General features: G+C 44.4%; 1 protein-coding gene across 2 annotated transcripts in view; it reads right to left on the reverse strand.

Moving 5' to 3' along the window:
• Window positions 1–19,157, reverse strand: part of LOC111239207 (ras and Rab interactor 2-like) — a 46,997-nt gene that overhangs the window by 22,473 nt on the left and 5,367 nt on the right. For both annotated transcript variants that reach the window (XM_022769036.1, XM_022769035.1), the window contains exons 2-5: window positions 5,372–5,468; window positions 3,334–3,434; window positions 1,613–1,823; window positions 464–575 (exon numbers count right to left, since the gene is read on the reverse strand). In XM_022769036.1, coding sequence (XP_022624757.1) covers window positions 464–575; window positions 1,613–1,823; window positions 3,334–3,434; window positions 5,372–5,425 — 478 coding nt within the window. In that variant the 5' untranslated portion in view covers window positions 5,426–5,468. The remainder of the gene's footprint in view (window positions 1–463; window positions 576–1,612; window positions 1,824–3,333; window positions 3,435–5,371; window positions 5,469–19,157) is intronic.

A 19,157-nucleotide genomic window follows, 5' to 3' on the forward strand; every position in this document is an offset into this window, starting at 1 on the left:
AATAGATTAGATCAGGTAGTGTAAGTCCTCCTGCTTCTTTCTGGTTTTGTAGGATTTTTGGTATGACTCTGCTTGTTTTTGTAACATTTACATTAAAACACGTGGGTGTTATATGGGTGTTATATGGTTCTGAAATAATAAAAAACGTAAAAATATGCATTTTGATTGTTGTTGTTTTTCAGTAATCCAGGTAGCTCACTTTGTTTCAGCTCCATTAAAGGTTGAACTGTTTTTAAAGTCTTCTCTGACACCAACTTCCACAGCTTCGGTTTTATTCAGACAGGGTCAGGGGTCAGACATATTGTATATCACCACTGCAGAGGGCGAATTTCCCATGATTACTTGTTGTCTTTATTCCAGTGTCTAATGTATGATAGTGCTACAGGAGGAAACCTGAGAGCCAGCCCTCGAAGGAAAAACAACAGAGACACAAACACATGAAGAAGAGTTCACAGGTCCTTACTGTACTGGCTCTCCCTGACAGGGAAGTCTCTGACAGGTTCTTCAGAGTCCTGGTCCATACGTAGAGATATGACCTTTCTCTGCAGGCTGGCTGACCTCCTCACCACAAACATCTGCAGGAACAGTGCAGCCAATCAGAACAGTACCCTCATTACTGAAGAGCAGTGTCTTTCTGTAAGTGCAGGCCTGGTGACATGGAGAGGGAGGTCACAGGATACATTTTTTCTAATGTGTAGGTATTTACCTCATGTGATGTATAATGTGAAAACAGGACAGCTGGAGTTTACTTGTGTTGAATGAACTGTTTCTACCTGTGTGTGTCTGTAGACAGGGTTCGAATTATGGGGGGACCGGGGGAGTCTGACCCCCTGATTAAGACTTGGACCCACCCAAAAGAGGTAAAAACTACAGTTCGGGGGGGTTGAAACGTTTATATATCTTCTTACCTGTAATTGTAAATATTTCAAAAATATTTCTAATTTTCATGCCTGTGAGAATCTTGTACTATGATATCAGACACCCCTAAAGTGGACCGTACCATCTCTTAACCTTGACGTTTTGTTGACGTCTCGTCTGCCTGCCTCACTCCATCAGTGACTTTCGCCCTCAAATCTCTGCTCCCATGCGTAGTGCAGACACTGTTGTAAGTAGCAGTAGCTAACTATATAGCTTTATTAATACACTTTACTTTCTTACCTTCAGAGTGTCTGAATTAGATTGTGTCAAGTATCTATGGACAAACGCTAATGTTAGCTAGTTTCTAACTTTAGCCTAAAGTTACAGTTTAGAGATGTATTTTGACACCAACATAGAGTTTATTTTTTCATTCCGTGTGGTGGTTCGGTTAGTCTCTTACTTTTTCCGTTGGACCACAACAGCAGGGGCCAGCCCCATAATGATGAATGTCACTGACTGACTGACTGAGTGATCATATTTCCACCACTGGTCAGCCAAATGCCATAAGTGAAGAAATATTGTACTTTCTACTCCACTGCATTTATTTGAAAAGCTTCAGTGTAACAGGCAAGACACTTTAAGGACTGTATCACTTCAGTTCACCAAAGCACATGCCTGAATTTTACTGGGTTCCCTCTCACCCGGAGAAAAGTGATTGTATAATTCGCACTCTGGTCCGTAGCTGCTCTCTTACCCCTGCCTCCTGGTTCTGCAGGAGGAGCATGGCATCCTGGTGGCTGAGGCTCAGCTGTAACCATACAGCATGAGTGTGGACCAGCCTGTCCAGAACACTGAGCCGCCGGTGGAGAGAGTCGTAACCCGAATCTCTGGCTCCAGCTGGTCCTGCTCTGATCCCAGCACAGGGTGAGGGCTGCAGGAAGAGACCCCGCACCTCTTCACTCAGCCTAGAAACAGGGACACACCAAGGTCACATGTTTTACATGTTTCACTATATCAACATTTTAATATTCACAGGATTTCAGTTGAACTCCAGATCAGTCCAGTTTACATGATGGACTTTATGATTATTGTAACCTACAGCGACTGAACACTCCTCACATAACAGCTGTTTCCACAAAAATACACAGAATAAAAACCACAGAAGAATACATAGTGAATCAATGATTAGCACCCAACTCCAACTGTCAACAGCAGCTGACCCAGACTGGAGCGGTCCACTGTGCTCCAATCAGCTGTCACATCCAAATAATGATGATAATCAATATAATCAATCCCTGCATTCAGCAGGTGATTAATGCACTGCTGCAGCTCTTTACACAGACTTTCCCTGACTGAGTTCTTCTCCTTTAACTCACCCAGCCCAGTTTAGGAGGAATGCTTCTTATTCATGTAGTTTTTAAAGCCGTTAGTCTCTTTCAGCTCTCCAAATGAACTCAGAGCAATTAGTCAGCATTTGTTTCACAGGTGTGAACACACTAAAACTCCCTCCCTTCAAGTCCATATAGCAGTTATCTTATAACCTGTGCATTGTGAACAGAGAGTAGACAGATCACCTGCTGGAAAAAAAACAAACAGACTGAATCATGACCGTTGGTAACAACAGTGGGACAAGGAAACCATGACTGTACCTCTCCAACACATCCAACAGCCTGCTTCAAATCCTTGCTCAACTGCTTCCCATCATGACCTGCAGACTTTTACTAGAACGATTACGGTAGATTTGTGTTGTGATTAATTCCTCTTCTGAGACTTTGCTCAGACAGAACCTGTTATGATCTGAGGAGGTGAGACAGACCAGGACAGACACACTGTCAATAAATCCAGTTAGTTATCAGTCAGTTATCAATTAGTTATCAGTTCATTATCAGTAAGTAATCAGTTGGTTATCAGTTAGTTATCTTTTAGTCATCAGTTGGTTATCTGTTGGTTATCAGTTAGTCATCAGTTGGTTATCTGTTGGCTATCAGTTAGTCATCAGTTGGTTATCTGTTGGTTATCAGTTAGTCATCAGTTGGTTATCTGTTGGTTATCAATTAGTTATCAGTAAGTAAGGTGGTGGTGGGGTTGTCTCACCTCCTCAGATCTTAACAGGTTCTGTCCGACCAAAGTCTCAGAAGAGGAATTAATCATCACAAATTAACAGTAAACGTTTTAGTTAAGGTCTGCAGGGCATGATGGGACTTCAGCTTCATCTTATACACATACACACGATGACTGTTCTATTCACAGCTGATATTGGGTTATTATCAGTGGTTTTTCTGTCAGTTTAAGATGTTAATATCCAGGTTCAAAGACTGATGGGAGTGAATGCTGACAGCTCTGCGACAGCTGAGTGTTACCCTTCACACAACACTGCACAAACAGAGGCCGGTCAGGAACGTCCTCTGCTGGTAGTCACAGGGAACTGCACCACATGAAACCAGATGTCAGAAGAGAATCACACACTACACTCACCTGAAGACTGGATCTGTGCTGTGGTCCTCCTCTGCAGGCTTAGGCTGTTTCCCCAGCTCCTTCTTCAAGGTGCCAAGCTCCCAGGCAAATGAGTCGATCAGCTGAAGAGACACAGACAGACTCAATGACAGTTCAGAGATCAGATTGCACTGGACACATGAAGAGAGAGGGGTTGAGCTGCAGGACTGTGTTCAGCTATTTCTAGTTTCTAGTGGTGTGAGCTGGGTTTCATTTCTGCAAGTCTGTAGTTGTGTGTAACATTAATGACTAAACCATGTGACCACGTAGAGGGTGAGATATGTTAAAATTATTGATAAAATAGTATCAGTCCAAAATAATCATCATCATCACAGTAACTACCTGATGGAAAATGTATCTGTACACAAATCAAAATAAAGCTATTTAACATCATCAGCTGTTACATCAAATCACATCACTGGGTCTGTGTGTGGATTCACAGACCTGAACACAGATTCTGCTGCTGCTGTTTTTGGGTATTTTATTATTATGAGATGTTTTGGTCTCATTAAGTTATTGTTTGACTTTTAATTATTTTTTTTGTTTTTGTCAGATCCTGAGTTAATTATGATTTCAAAGTGTCACTGTTGGTTGTTTTTATATAATTTTTATTAAAATAAAATATTCAAAAAATTCATTCAAAAAATTCATTCATTCATTCATAACTTTCAGCAGAGGTGTCCAGTTCACACTGTACATGGGCTGTGCTTTTTGTTTTCACTAGGGGTGTGTGTGTGTTTGTGTGTGTGTGTGTGTGTGTGTGTGTGTGTGTGTGTGTGTGTGTGTGTGTTTGTCTGTATGTGTGTTTGTGTGTCTCTGATTCTAAATGATTTAACGAGACAGAGCAGGAAGTTAACGAGCTCCCCATCCCAGATATCTCAGCAACAACTTTCATAGGAAAACTGTTAATATTTATCTTCCTGGAACTCAGACTGACCCTGATTCTCCTCTCTGTGACACTGGTCTCATGTGTTTCGTTTCCCAGTTGTTGGGACATGTTCGTGTTGAGCAACATCACATCAGCAGAGTGACGAAATTAGCTGTTTTAAAGGAACTCACAGAGTCTGACTGTGTGGTTTGTAGTTTATAGCCTCAGATATTTACAATGGCAGGATTACATTAACCACATTATTAATGTGACATGTTAGCTCATAGTAACTCATGGTAACTCATGTTAGCTCATGTTAACTCATGGTAACTCATGTTAGCTCATGTTAGCTCATGGTAACTCACGTTAGCTCATGTTAGCTCATGTTAGCTCATGGTAACTCACGTTAGCTCATGGTAACTCACGTTAGCTCATGGTAGCACATGTTAATTCATGATAGCTTGTGAGTTCCTCATGTTAACACATGTTGCCTCATGTTAACACTTTAGCTCATATTAACTCACGGGTTCCTCATGTTAACTCATGTTAGATCATGTATCATCATACTCAAACTATGTTGTGACAGGACAACATCCAATCTTCCATCTTTCCCTTATGTACACTGCTGTGATAAGGTTTCATAGCTTCTCTGCTGTGAGGTATGGTAACACCACCAGCTCATGTGTGTCCTGTAACTAAATGCTGCAAGAGGCTGGAAACCAACAGTCTGTGATCTGTGTCTCAGAGGTAGTTCAGCACATTAAGCCAGTCAACCACAGGTGTACAGGTGTAGTATATGAGGTCTAATGACCTTTGTGATCTGTTACTCTCCATATCACCTGTGCTACATTTGAATTTAAATACCTCAGTCTGATACACTGACAAACATAACCGATAACATAACTCTGATTACAGTGCTAAGTAGTTTCCAAAATAACAGTCAGCTGCACTTTCCATTCATCTAGTTATCAACAGTTTCCTGGTTCACATGTGAGGTAAGAGGTGTGGCCCAGGTAAGCCCTTTGTGCTTTCTGATCTCACCAACATAATCTTTCTTTATTCCTGTTTATTATTATGGACTCCCCCCTACTCTGAGAGACCTTCATGTATACTGTATGTGAAGAGACAGAGAGTCAGATTAGTGATGTGTACCTTGAAGAAACTGCCCTTCCTCTCCTGCCTGCAGGGCGGACTGACAGAGGACATGATGTCTGCAGTCTTCTCTGAGTCCTTCTGTGTATTGAGCTGTCTGTGGAGGAAATACACATCAGAGCTTCACATCAGGAGAAACAGAGGGCAGCTGAGGTATGACCGAGATCAGTGTCAGGGACAGAGGGGGTGTGAAAAGATGTTCCTGCTGCTCTTGTCCAAACTCTTCAGAAATTAAGTGTGTCTGTGAGTCAGGAGGAAACACAGTATTGTTGTGTAGTTAACCAGGAAGTCAAAGGTCCATGTAACAGCTGTTCTGAAGAAAGCTGAAGACACCTGCCTCACCTCCTGATTTGGTCTCATCAGCCCGGACTACTAGTGGTGACTACAACATAGATAATGAATTACAAATGTTACTGGACCTTGTTGGTTTTGCTAGCAGCTGTTCCTTGTTCAAAGGGTTTTCTGTAACTTACCAACTGCAGAGTAAATAATCTGCTTCCTGTTACACCAGTTTGCACATGCCTAGCGTACATGAATGGCCATGTGATATGTGTTTTCAGGTTTGTTAGTCTGGAGGGAGATTATTTCTTATACAGAGCTAGCCTCTTTGAGTGGTGGATAAGACTAGAAAAACACTATATATATAAGTTCAGTCCATTTACCATTCAGACTCATACTTCAGTCTGGTACAAGCCTCAACCTCCGGGGACCACAACCTGCGGTTCCTCTAATAGCCACTAGAGTCTGGCTCCAACAGTGAGTCAATCCCCATAGACTCCCATGTTAAAATGTCCAACTTTACAGCAGAAATAAACATGTTTACAGCCTGGTACAAAAACAGTTTTGGTCTCTAATTCCCTCCTTCATTACAACTGTTTATTTAACTCACCTGTTTACATTTTATTAAAGTTATTATTAGAATTGGTGGCGTGGCCACTTTGAGTGACTGGTGGGTGAGTGTATGCTTGCCACAAACTGGTATGCACCAAAGACTCAGCTCCACACGCCCTTCCTTTTTGCCCATTTTTGGATTTGCTTGGAGTTAGGGTCAGAGTCAAGCACTGCTAAGATGGTGACTGTGGAACAGCTCACTCTGAGCTTCAAAACCGCTCTTCAGAAACCTGTGGGTGATCCATCTACCTTACTCATTTTGTACAGTTACATTTAGTAACTTGAAGATCTCCAGCTGTAATTTCTTTGATTTGATCATGTGGCTGCAGTTTTCTGTTGATCTCAACCAACTCCTCCTCTAACCTGAATAACCACACAGGTCATTTTTTTTTCAACCCTCTGATACGACCCATTGGAGTGCTCCTGTCATAATTACTATGACCACTAGATGTCACCTAGCAACATAACGTAACTATGGGTCATAATAACCTGCTGCACAGACGACCTATGGGCTCGTTTTTTACTGGAGGACCGTCTCATATTAATCCCCCAGTTCACTGTAATTAGTTTGGTTTAACCTGACCAGCATCACTGTTGGATGGAGTCAGTAGTGCGTGTTGAACCTGTAATCACACCTGTAATCACACCTTACAGTGATGTCACCATGACTGACCACACCCTAAAGATAGTCATGGGAGAAGCTCAGCTGCTACAGGCTGGAAGGAGAAACAAGAAGACATTCTACTGGTGTTGTGTTCCTCTACCTAAACAGAAACATTGTATTTCACATAACCTGCCTCTGCTTTATTTACAGCAACAAACATTTCCTTTTAAGCTCTGACTTTAATGTCACTCAATACAACCTCTATCAAAGCCTGCTCACTGTGGTTCATACTACACGATGTTGAACAGAGGGAGAACACACGCACGCACAGAGGCTTGACGCTTGACCCAGATGTGGTGGATCCTGTTACAGCAGCTGATATGAGCCAGCTGTGTGAAGGCATGCAAACACATATCCAAGGTCCCTCTTTAAAGATGAAACACCCGCTGACACACAACCCCACCCACAAACACTGCAGCAACAGAGCCTTGACACAGATCTAGACTGGATACAGCCTGTCCCAGGAGAACCTGCTGGATTGAAATATCTGTTGCTCAGTTACTGCAGTCATCATCATCAGTAGAGAGCAGAGATGTGGCCCTGAGACCACCAGATATTCTGCCTATGAAAATCACAATAATAACACTAACTGAGTCCAGTACCCATTCAGAACGAGGCTGGACTCAGAGTCAGCACCTTTGAGTCTGAGGCCTTTGGACTCAAACTGGGGTTGGAGTCAGTGGCCTGGTCACATGGAGTGAAGGGTCATCAGGCAGTTTTTTTTTTTTAAAGTATATTTTTTTGGGCTTTTATGCCTTTAATGGACAGCACAGTGGAGAGTGACAGGAAACGGGGAGGCAGAGAGAGGGGGAATGACATGCAGTGAAAGGCCGTCCGATGCGGGATTCGAACCGGGGCCGACTGCAGCGAGGACTGTAGCCTCTACACATGGGGCGCCTGCTTAAACCACTACGCTACACGACGCCCCCATCAGGCAGTTTTTGAAGGCCAGCTGTAAATGGGTGGAAGGCCACCCAGCCTGCCAGATTGCAAGCCAGCTTAGAAAGATGACATCACTCCAAGTCAAGGATCTTATTGCAAGAGTCTTGGTCACGTGGGCATGGATTGTCAGGTCTTTTCCTGCCGCACTGCACCCAGCACATGCTCAGCAAATGGGATACTGGCTGTCACATTCATGCAGTAGAACCTGATAAAAGTGGATGGGGTCGACCAAGAGGCCGCCGGACAAATCTCAGATAGAGAAGCACCTCGTCATAATGCCCATGAGGTAAAGAGGCCCCACGTAGAATGGGCACGCACCCCTACTGGGGCTGGCCTTCCTGCTGCCTTGTATGCTTCTTGGATTGTATCCACAACCCAATTAGAGAGTCTTGCCTTGGAGACTGGTCGCCCAAGGCAGTTAGGTTTGTAGCAGACAAAGAGCTGGTCTGTTGTCCTGAGGGAACGTGTCCGGCAAATATACACTGTCAAGGCCCTGACAGGGCACAACAGTGATGTCTCACTCACCCCCACAACACCGTCTTGAGGAGGGCGGAGAGGGTGTAGCTCAATAGACATACTGGCATGGGACTCGGACCAGATCTTAGGGTGGAATGCAGGGTTTGGGCGCAGCGACACCCCAACATAGCCCAGCAAGAAGCGGCAGCATTCCTCACGTATTGAAAGGGCATGAGGCTCTCCCATTCTCTTTGCTGAAGTAACCACCAACAAGAATGCCGACTTAAGAGAAAGCCATTTCAGCCCAACTGTTTACAGTGGTTCGAAAGGTTCATGCTGCAAGGCTTACAACACCAGCTCCAAATCCCATGGGTGGACAGCTGGCCATCTTTGGGAGTAATCCTGCGAACCTCTAAGAAACTGAGCAATAAGGTCACAGCAACCCTCTGCCATTTTCTGAGGACCAGCACGAGCTGCCTTTATGGCTGCCACCATTCCCCTCAAAGTTGAGGGGGACTTGCCCAACTCCAACATTTCTTGGAGGAACTGGAGAATGTCGTGGGCCGTGCAGGAGAGTGGGTCCACCTGTCTCGAGTCGCACCATGATTGAAACACTCCCCAACGGAATTAATATGCCGCCCTTGTTGATGGAGCCTGGGCTCCCTGCAGAGTGCGAACCACTGACTGGGGCAAACCCATGGCTAGGAACTTGGTCCTCTCAGGGGCCAGGCCCAAAGCCTGAGCCCCTGGGGAAAGGTTTTTTTTAAGGTAAACACAAGAAACTTGTGCTACAGAAAATGGACCAGACTCAGTGAATAGCTCCCTAAGCTTAACATCCTAAGTCCTATGATAACTATTAATTTAGCTATACAGACTAATGAGCAGCGATGACTAACATGTCTTTGGGGTCATCAGGTGGGAACCTCCTTTCACCAGTGTTTCGTCTAGTTGGTCCCATGACACCTCCAGGAGGCTAGACAGTGATCACTGGCGTCCCAGAGTCACTCCCCTAATGCCAACCATCACTGCTCCTCACACCACAACTATTTTCTCCTTTATTTTGCCTATGCTACCACAAACAACACTATCATCAAATAGGACAACACACACTAGCAGATTCAGCAAACAAAACTCCCCTAAACAGTTCTGTTCTGTTGTGTAGGACTAGATGTTTTTTTTCCAGAAAGTGGCAGCCAGTTTGAATGAGGGAGTCAGGGAGAGATGCCTTGTTAGGCTAAACACTCCCCCGCCGGATTAGGCTGTGCTCTACCTCCCCCTACTCCCCCACTATCCAAGACAATACAACTCACCATACAACTCACCTAAAACAAACAAACTCACCTGAACAGTCAAAGACACACTACAAACCAATTCAAAGCAATACAAACAAACAATACAGGCCAACTCACCTGGACTAACCGCATGGTCTCAAAGAGGCTCACACAGGCAACACCCCCCACTTAAAAACACTTCCTCTTCCTGGATTTCTTCCTTGCTTCTCCTAAAAGTCTGTCTATCCTAAGTGCTCCCCCTGCTGGGCCCCCAGCTACCATTATTTCTTCTCATCCAAATCCACTGACTGGATCTTGCTGCCTCATCTGACATGTCCTTTACTATTTTCCTCACACTCTGTCCACTTCCTCCTAACTCCCTCACCAAAGAGACAACAGACCTTGCTACAAATCCTCTACATCCTACTTCCACTGGACAAATCCTAACTTTCCATCCTTGCTGCTCTGCTTCTGCCCCTAACTCTACATACCTAAGCTTTTTCCTTTTATATGCTTCTACAACTGAGGCCTCCCATGGAACAGTCAGCTCTATGAAATATACTCTCATTCTACTCCTAGACCACAAGACTATGTCAGGCCTTAGCTTTGTACTGGCTATTTCCTGGGGAACAACAAGCTTTCCTCCTAAATCTACCTGCATTTCCCAATCACAAGCATCCTCTAAGCTGCCTTGCCTCCTTGCTGTCTTACCAACTTTCTCTCCCTCTTGAACAAACTTGATTGCAACTCTCTTTATTTTAGACCCTCCTAAATTTGCCTGCCTCCGTAAATCTTCAATTCCTGCAGCTAAGCTTTTTAAAACCTGGTTATGTCGCCACGTATACCGGCCTTGCGACAGACTAACCTTACAGCCTGACAAAATGTGCTTTAAAGTTGCAGTACCTGAACACAATGCACATAGCGGGTCTCCATTTACCCAGAGTTTTAGGTTCTGGGGAGTTGGCAATACATCATATGTTGCCCCTATCAAAAATCTAATACTACTTTCCTCCATACTCCACAGCTCTTTCCAGCTAAGCTTTTTCTTGTCTACACCCTCCCAATTCAACCACTGTCCCTGCTTAGCCTGGGCTACTGCCTTTGCACCCCTTAATATTTCCTCCTGTCTACAAACCTGCTCCACAACTAGCTTTTTTCTCTTCTCTTTGGGACCTGCTCTACTCCACACCGGTTTGCCTGGGCCAAGCCCCAAGCCTCCCCGGCCTATTTGGACATTACCCACAATCTCTCTATGCCTGAGTGTTGCTTCCGCCTCCTGCACTGCCATTCATGGATTCCATTTTCTCCCCTTGATTGGGTTTGGAACCACCTTACTAACTACCACATCTTTACTCCCAGATAACAGGAGCTCTGTCCTAACCTTAGTACATTTAAACTCCTCCACTAGACTAGTTACTGGGAGCTGAAGTATGCCTTTCCCATACTAGTGCCACCATACTTAAACATCTAGGAACACCTAGCCACTTCCCAATGTAAAAGCTAACTAATCTTTCCATTTTTTCTGCAGCAGATAATGGAATCTCATATACAGACAGTGGCCACATCAACCTGGGAAATAACCCGAACTGCAGACGCCACAACTTCAACTTTCCTGGAAGCCCTGATTTATCTATTCTATCCAGTCCCTCAGCAACATCTTTCCGAAACTGCACTACCTGTTCTCCGTCATTCAAGTCTGCCTTTTACCACCTACCTAGACTCTTTACTGATTTTCCCTAATTATTGGAATTTCCTCTAAGCATTTGCTAAATCCAAAAATATGACATGCAAGTCTCTTTTCTCTGTCTTGGCTGCCTGAATTTGATGCCAACTCATGCTAGTGTGCTCTAAACACCCTGCGAAACCTGGTATTCCTGCCTTCTGTACTGCAGTATCTATTAAGCTATTCCTTTCTAAATAACTAGTTAATCTCTGTGCGACTACACTAAAGAAGATCTTCCCCTCTACATTTAGGAGAGAGATCATTCTAAACTGACTCAGTTCTGAGTATTCCTTCTCCTTTGGAATAAAAACACCTCCTGCCCTACGCCATGCTATGGGAATAACCTGTTTCTCCCAAACTATTCTTAATTGCCTCCACAAAAACTTTAGGATATCAGCTGCGCTTTTATAAACCCGGTAGGGGACTCCATTTGGCCCTGGGGCCGAAGAAGCCTTTGCAGGCCTGACTACCTCCTCAACCTCCCTCGGGAAGGAGGGAATACAACCCAGCCTGCTGATTGTCCTGTGTCACCTCTCTGATGGCCTTCTTCGCCAAGAGAGTGCCGATCTCTGCAGCCAGAACCCTCCTGCGCTGAGGGTCTGCCACTACTGAAAAGGTGGCTGACCTCAGTAGGGGCGGATGCAGAAACTGCAAATGATAACCTTGAGTCATGGTGGAAACTACCCAGGCGTCCACCCCAAGTGTCTCCCAGGACAGGAACTGTCCTGAGAGGCAGCAAGGGGAGGCTGGGTACCCAGAGCCGTCAGGACTGAAGTGGGGCTTTGGGGGGTCCCTGGCCACAGCCCTGCCCCCTCCGCCGAACACGCCGGTTGGCCTCCAAAATGACCTGTAGGTCACATGAAGCCACAGAGTCTAGCTGGGGTGGCCCAGACCATGGAGCTGTCGGGACCCGCTGTTCACGGCACTGTCGGAGCATTCCTGACATCTCCCTAGCACAACAGCAGGCATCTTGGGCCTGCTGGAGCATTTTATTTGCATCTGGCCCAAACATGGCAGATGACACCACAGGCAGACTAAGCAAACAGGCGTGGTCTTCCCCCTGCAGCCGTGACTGAGACAGCCAGAGATGACACCTCACCATCCAGAGGGAGGCCATGGCCCTGCCCGTTGCCACTGCCTGCTCTTTCATTAGCTTAGCCAGGAGTGAGGACACCTGCTGTACCTCAGCAACCAGGTAAGAACCTCCCTCCTCCAACTGTTGTGCCAGCTGGCGCTGATACAAGGTCAAAATAACCCCTGTATTAACCAGCTGTCCCAGGATTGCCATAGCTCCATGCACCCTGGCAAGCATGGCATCCATCATTTTAGTATTCCTGCTGGGGCAACTTGGCTTCCCCAAGACAGATTTGGTGGGGGAGACCAAGGCCCCTCAGGCCTGATCCATGGGAGGTGGTGGTCCACAGCCAATCCTCTCCCAACCATGCACACATGTTAGACGTCTACATAGACCTGACTAGCGATGGGCCTCAGATGGTTTATCAAACTGCTTCAGTACCAGTTCCTTCTAAATCAGGAAGCAGCAGTACAGAGAAAGAGCATGTTTGACTCACTTCATCATCAAAAGGGAGGCTGCCTGGCCTATCTTAGCTGGCATTTCAATTCCCAATGCTTGAGCGGCCTGAGTAATGACTTGGCAATAGAGGGGAGGTGGATGCTCCTGCACCTCCTCTACCTGCCTTCTCTCCACACACACACCAGGTTTTCAATCTCTGACTCAAACACCATTATGTCAATCTCCCCTTCATCCGATGCATCAGATGTGGAACACACTAGATCAAGCTCCTCCTGCCTCACCTGGGCAGAGGAGGGCTGCTGTGTAGTAAACGGTTCTGACACAGGGGAGGGCATTATCAACCCTTCCCCGATAGCTGCACCCTGGATATTGAGGCTCACCCCTACTTGGTCATTCCAAACCACCACTCTTGTCTGCTCCGCCTGCTGCAGCTGCTCAATGAAAGTGGCAGGATGCTTGTGAGAGAAGGCTAGTGCCCTAGCCTCCCTCACTCTAGCTGGCAGAATAAAACAGTTCATGCAGGATGCTGGGTCCTGGCTGGCCATGCCGGCATGGTCCAGCCCTAAGCAACGGACACATTGATCATGACCATCCTCCATTGGCATTTTTATTCCACAACCCAGACAGGTGTGGGCTACCAGGTTTGCTTCCATATGTTAAGAATGTATGTGAATGCTTATGTAACTCAGGATTCGCTGCCACCGATAGCACTATTCACCTCTCATACATCCCACACTCGACGCCAAAGTGGAACATGGAGGCGTGCCCCTGACCCGGCTTTTCCCTTGTTTACTTCCTGAAAAAACACACACGGCTAAAGAATGTTCGTTCACAGCGTCCGAGGTCAGATTCCATGAGGAACACACACGAGCTACACTTCAGCCACGGTGTAAAGGCAATCAGCTGAAGAGCGTGCTCACCGCTTCCTCCGACTAGGTCGGCTTGCACATGGGACAATGGCTAGCAAGCAGCAAACTGGAAAAACCTGGTGCCACAAGCTACCATGCTTTCACCAGCCTGTATTCATCAGATAATGCAGCAATCCAGAGAGGAGGCTGTAGACCAGCTCTCCTACTCACAAGGTAAGTGGACCACGCTGATGTCAAACACAAATGCTACATTCACTCTCTTCAACTCAAATGTCAAGCTTCTATACACACATCTGCTCGACTCCGTGGAAATCAAGGAATAAAAGAGGCCATGCATGCGTGGTGCTTATATCACGTGTTGCTAATCAATGCGTGGCCACCACAGGTGATGTGTTTTAAGAGTATCCACGCCAGCTTCCCCCGTGGGAGTCAGTCCCCATACATATGGAATATGTTGGGTGGAGAGATAGTCTTGACACGATAGAGAACACTGGATTACCAGAAGACAAAAAAAGAGGAAATGGTCCCAGTAGTTTAATCACTCTGACTCACAGTAGTGATGAGGTGAGTCACCACATCTCAATGTAGAGAAGCCGGCACATCACTGTCAACTGAAAACCTGTGCTTTCATATAGTTGGAACTTTGCTGCCATTGTGTTGAAACAGCAGAGAGTCCATGTGCTTTAGTTTCAGCTGAGGTGACTCATGTCCTCTGAGCTAAAGGACACATTCACTTCACATTCACACGGGGTAGAAACCAAGCATCACTGTCCCATGTTGTGATCAGGGTCCTACAGCTGGATAATCTGCACATTACAGTTGTGTGTGTTTACAACCAAAGCACTGAACCAGTTTTACTTTGAACTGGACCAGATGTAGAATCCAACACACAAATACAAATTTTTACATGTGTCACAAATTATATATTATTTAAATAATTCATCAAAAGTGTGAAAAAGCTGTGGTTTAAAGTTACAGGAAACAAAAAATCCAATACATTTTTTAAGTTTTTAAATTACAGGTTGTTTTTGTTGGTCCAGATAAATCATCAAAAGCAATAACTGATCAAAAATTGCCACTATAAATTTAATGGAACTGTAATACTTGAACACAGAAAGGTCCCAAGTCCAGGTCTCTGTCAGCAGCATGTCAGGCTGCCACTAACGATTATTTTCCATTACTGATAAATTGATGGATTATTTTCTGAATTAAATGTTTTGTCTATAACATGTCAGAAAATCTTGACTCTAATCTCTCACATAGAATATTTCATTTGACAAACATTCCCAAAGATTTGAAACATTTCCCATCATGCTCGTGGTGGAAATTTACGGGAAGAAAAAACATTTATTCCAGACCTTTTACTCTTTGAAATTCTACATCATCATCATCGTTATTATTGTCATCATTATAATCATTATTACATAAAGTTAGCAACTCAACACTAAAATTGTCATGATCTGCCCCTAAAATGATTGTATGGACATTGTATTTGCCGTTGTTGATTTCCCGTTTTATTTTGAAATTATTTTGCCTCCCTCATGTATTCAATGTTGGCCTCCTGCTTCCTGTTTGGAGCTGGGAAAGTCAACAGTCATTGAACATCACTAAAAATGACACTGGAAATGAGTCTGTGCCAGTGAAATCACTGGAGACATCATTTAGTGTGAGGTTGGTATGAGCTGCATTCCTTTCCATGAGGTTATAGGTCAACAATACACCTCTCCTAATGGTCTTAACAAAGTATCTGCTGACACCAAGCCCTGGTCAGATATCAGTCTGGACTGTTGGACCAGGAAGGAGGCCATGTGAACTACTGGAGTACTGGAGTACAGATGCAAACAGCGGCAGGATGTCAGAGGTGAGACTGACTGTAAAACAGAGCTGAGCCTCCTTACTCAGAGCTCATGTCGGTGGAGACATGAGACATGAGACATGAAACTACTGATGCTGTGAATTCTCACACACCCCAACTCAACCATGAGCAGTCCTGTCACACCACCTGTTTGCCCCTGTTAGGCTCCTGTAGCTTTATCACATCTGCACATGTCCACACCACAAACCAGGTCCTGAGACCAGGGTTAAGGATTAAGTAAGGAGAGAGAACGAGAGAGAGAGAGAGAGAGAGAGAGGTGTAAGGGGTGGGGGAGTCAAAAATCACTCTTATTACTATTATATTTTATACCAGCTTATATGTAAAGCTGTTCACTAAACCCCTCCCCCAAACAGTGACTGTCCAATCAGATCTGCAAAAAGAACTAATTACAGCAGACCTGTCAACCTTTAGATGTCTCCTCCTGTTGAAGCACAGTGCACACGCTGCAGTAAGAGATAGACTCTGTGTTTATGTTAGAAAGAAATCCCTTTTTTAATATTAGTAGCATTTTCCACCCATGGTACACACTCGACTCCACTTGTTTTTGGTACCAGCTGCAGATTGTCCCCCCTCAATGCAGCAGTAGTGATGATTTTCTCTGAACAATCAGCAGTCTGCAGTGTTTCCTTGTCACCTTTTGGTATCACCTCAGCTCACTTGCAATCTCAGCAGAAAAGAGACCAAAAAAGGTAACACCATGGTCTATCCACAACTTCTGTCCAATGGAAAACCAAAGTAGAGTAGAATAGAGTGGAGTTGAGCTGGTACCATGCAGTGGAGAAGTAGGACCACTGAGCTCTACACTGTAATGCAAGAACAACAGTGTTTCTTTGATTCCATGTCCTCCACACAGATCATCACATGGCAAACTGACTTTCACTAGAACATGCAGCTTCGACTGAATATCCCCAGTACCAGTCATTAGGATCAACCTCTCTATCAATAACACTCTTAAGAAATTAAAACTGAGCAGAATCCGACTCTTTTGTAATGTGACATGTTTATCAGAGGACACATGGGGCTGATTGTGCAGCAGAGCAGTGAGCTGTCAGCAGCAGCTCTGAACCTCCTGACCCCCTCAGCCTTTCTGCCTCTCTGCTGTCTGATGGGGTTTCCTGCTGCCAGGAGTTAACAGGGGCAGAGGATGGCAGCCATTTAGCTCCTCCTCACACGAAACACCTATGTTTAGCTCACAAAGTGTGTCACACACATTCCAGTTCCCCTCCCACTGACTGGGTGTGGGTGTGGGTGTGGGTGTGTGTGTGTGTGTGTGTGTGTGTGTGTGTGTGTGTGTGTGTGTGTGTGTGTGTGTGTGTGTACCTACACTCAGGGCTGAGTTTCATTCCATGGAAAATCAACCACACACACAGAGAGGAAGTTCTCTGTAGCCACACTGTGGAAACACACACACACACACACACACACACACACACACACACACACACACACACACACACACACACACAAACTGTAATCTTTACATGCAATAATAACTTTCTAGGTTCTTTCAGACACTGACAGAGTGGGAGACTTTAACATGTCTTAGACAATTCAAACAACTCCACTGTATTCTACTAGAATGAGTGTAGGTCAGTGTATGTGTGTGTGTGTGTGTGTGTGTGTCTGTGTGTGTGTGTGTGTGTGTGTGTGTGTGTGTTAAGTTGAACAGGTGAATGAATAAAGCTTTATGACCTGTTTGTTGAAGGTGCTGTGTTGTGACAGCAGCAGTGTCACTGTTGGACCAATGGAGATATTCTGCATGTGTCAGACACAGACAAACCCACACTCTACTCTCTACTGTTTTGTATACCATGTGTTGTTGTGTAGAAGAAATCTACTGAATTATATTTCATTTTTCCTTAAGTAACCGTTCTGCTGCATTCACTCAGTAACTAAGAGGAGGATGAGCATCAGTGAGGTGGTGATATGAGGAGCTGTGCACAGTCTTTGAGGGACATGTGATGCAGTTGAGTGCAGATTAGTTTAGCACCTAGGCTGTGGTCAAAAAGTATTTTTTCTTATGAAGGTTCAAACTGAGGTAAATGAGCTGAAGTCTCTGAGCAGCAACATGATCACAGCTGCTCCACTTCTCTACATGAGGAGGAAAGGAGCTTTAGTGCTTCCTATCTTATCTCCTTTAGCAGAGGAAACACTGAACCTTCCTTTAGGAAAGGAAAGGAGAAATGCTGTCCCACAATTCCTTGCTGTTGCAACATTTAAAATGACGCACCATTGTAGTTTCACCACAGCAGACCCACATAAATGTAGAAACAACAGAGCTGCTGTTTTATGTTTGTGAATTGATGCACAACTGGAAATCCTTGTCTGATCGACTGAAACCCAAATCCATAAATATAGATTTATCCTCTTTAAATCCAGTCAGGAGTCGTCATGAAGAACAAGCAGATTGAATTTATAGTTAACAATATCATCACCATGACAAAATACTACAGGTTATACATACAAATGTTATTTCACTAACTCCTCTCCCATTGTGGAATGCACAATGACTAATGGCCAATAATGAATTTTCTCTACTTAACAAATGTATAAAAATGTTAAGGCGCAGGAAACTATATACTTACATCTGAAAATAACTTATTCTGGCCTCTTTCTTAGTTCTTTATTTCTATTTAATTATCATTTTAATGGCTCAACTTTCTCTTCTTGTATTTTACTTTCATGTTTTCTTATTTCAACATTTCAATTCTGTTTACTTTGTTTTTGTGGTTAGGAAAGAATGTCCATGTGTTAAAGATAAAAAAAAATGTTTTTAAATCCTAGTGTAAGTGCAGTCAGATTGTTTTCCTAAGGCCTTATGAATCCTCCACATCTTTCCTTGACTTCATGACATTTTCCATTGAGTTCGAGGAGTGGTTAGAGAGGAGATTATTTTGACTTTTCGACTGCAGCCCTAGACTTTTAATCTAGTTTAGCTAAAGTTAGGCCAACAATTTTCACCCTGCTGTAATAAACTGTACTGGACCGTATTTCTTTGCAGTTTTTCCAAGATACTGTCTTCAATCTAAGGATATCTGGGTTGAAGACTGGTTCTGGTATAAACTGGTTCTCTGGTATTAAAATGGTTCTGTGGTATAAAACATGGTTTATAGTTGGGGCTGGGCACAATCTATCCATTCCATATATTAATTTATGAAGGTGAACACATGCTGTAATATTTCACAACAGTAAAACTGTACATACCTTCTCCTGTCAAACTAAAAATGAAGTCAACAGAGACTCAAACCACTTTAGAGAAATCTTCTCACTCAACGAGATCTGGTGATGTGACAGACAAATCCATGGCAGATGCTGCTCCACTGAAGGTGCAGGTCTGAAGACAGATGTTTGGCTGCATGTGGTATTTAAAATCTACAAAGACAGTGAAGAGCTGGACAAAAGCGAAGCCACATTCAAGAAGAAGTTGACAGAGGAAGAAGCTATGTGCACCAACAGGTTCACAGTGCAGCTGGTGCACACGGGTACAATAGCAACACACATTAGGTACCTACCTGTTATTTCTTGAGATGTGTCTAAAATGTTGGTCATGTTAAATTAAA

Source organism: Seriola dumerili, unplaced genomic scaffold, assembly GCF_002260705.1.
Source record: "Seriola dumerili isolate Sdu_G_001 unplaced genomic scaffold, Sdu_1.0 BDQW01002174.1, whole genome shotgun sequence".
Lineage (NCBI taxonomy): Eukaryota > Metazoa > Chordata > Actinopteri > Carangiformes > Carangidae > Seriola > Seriola dumerili.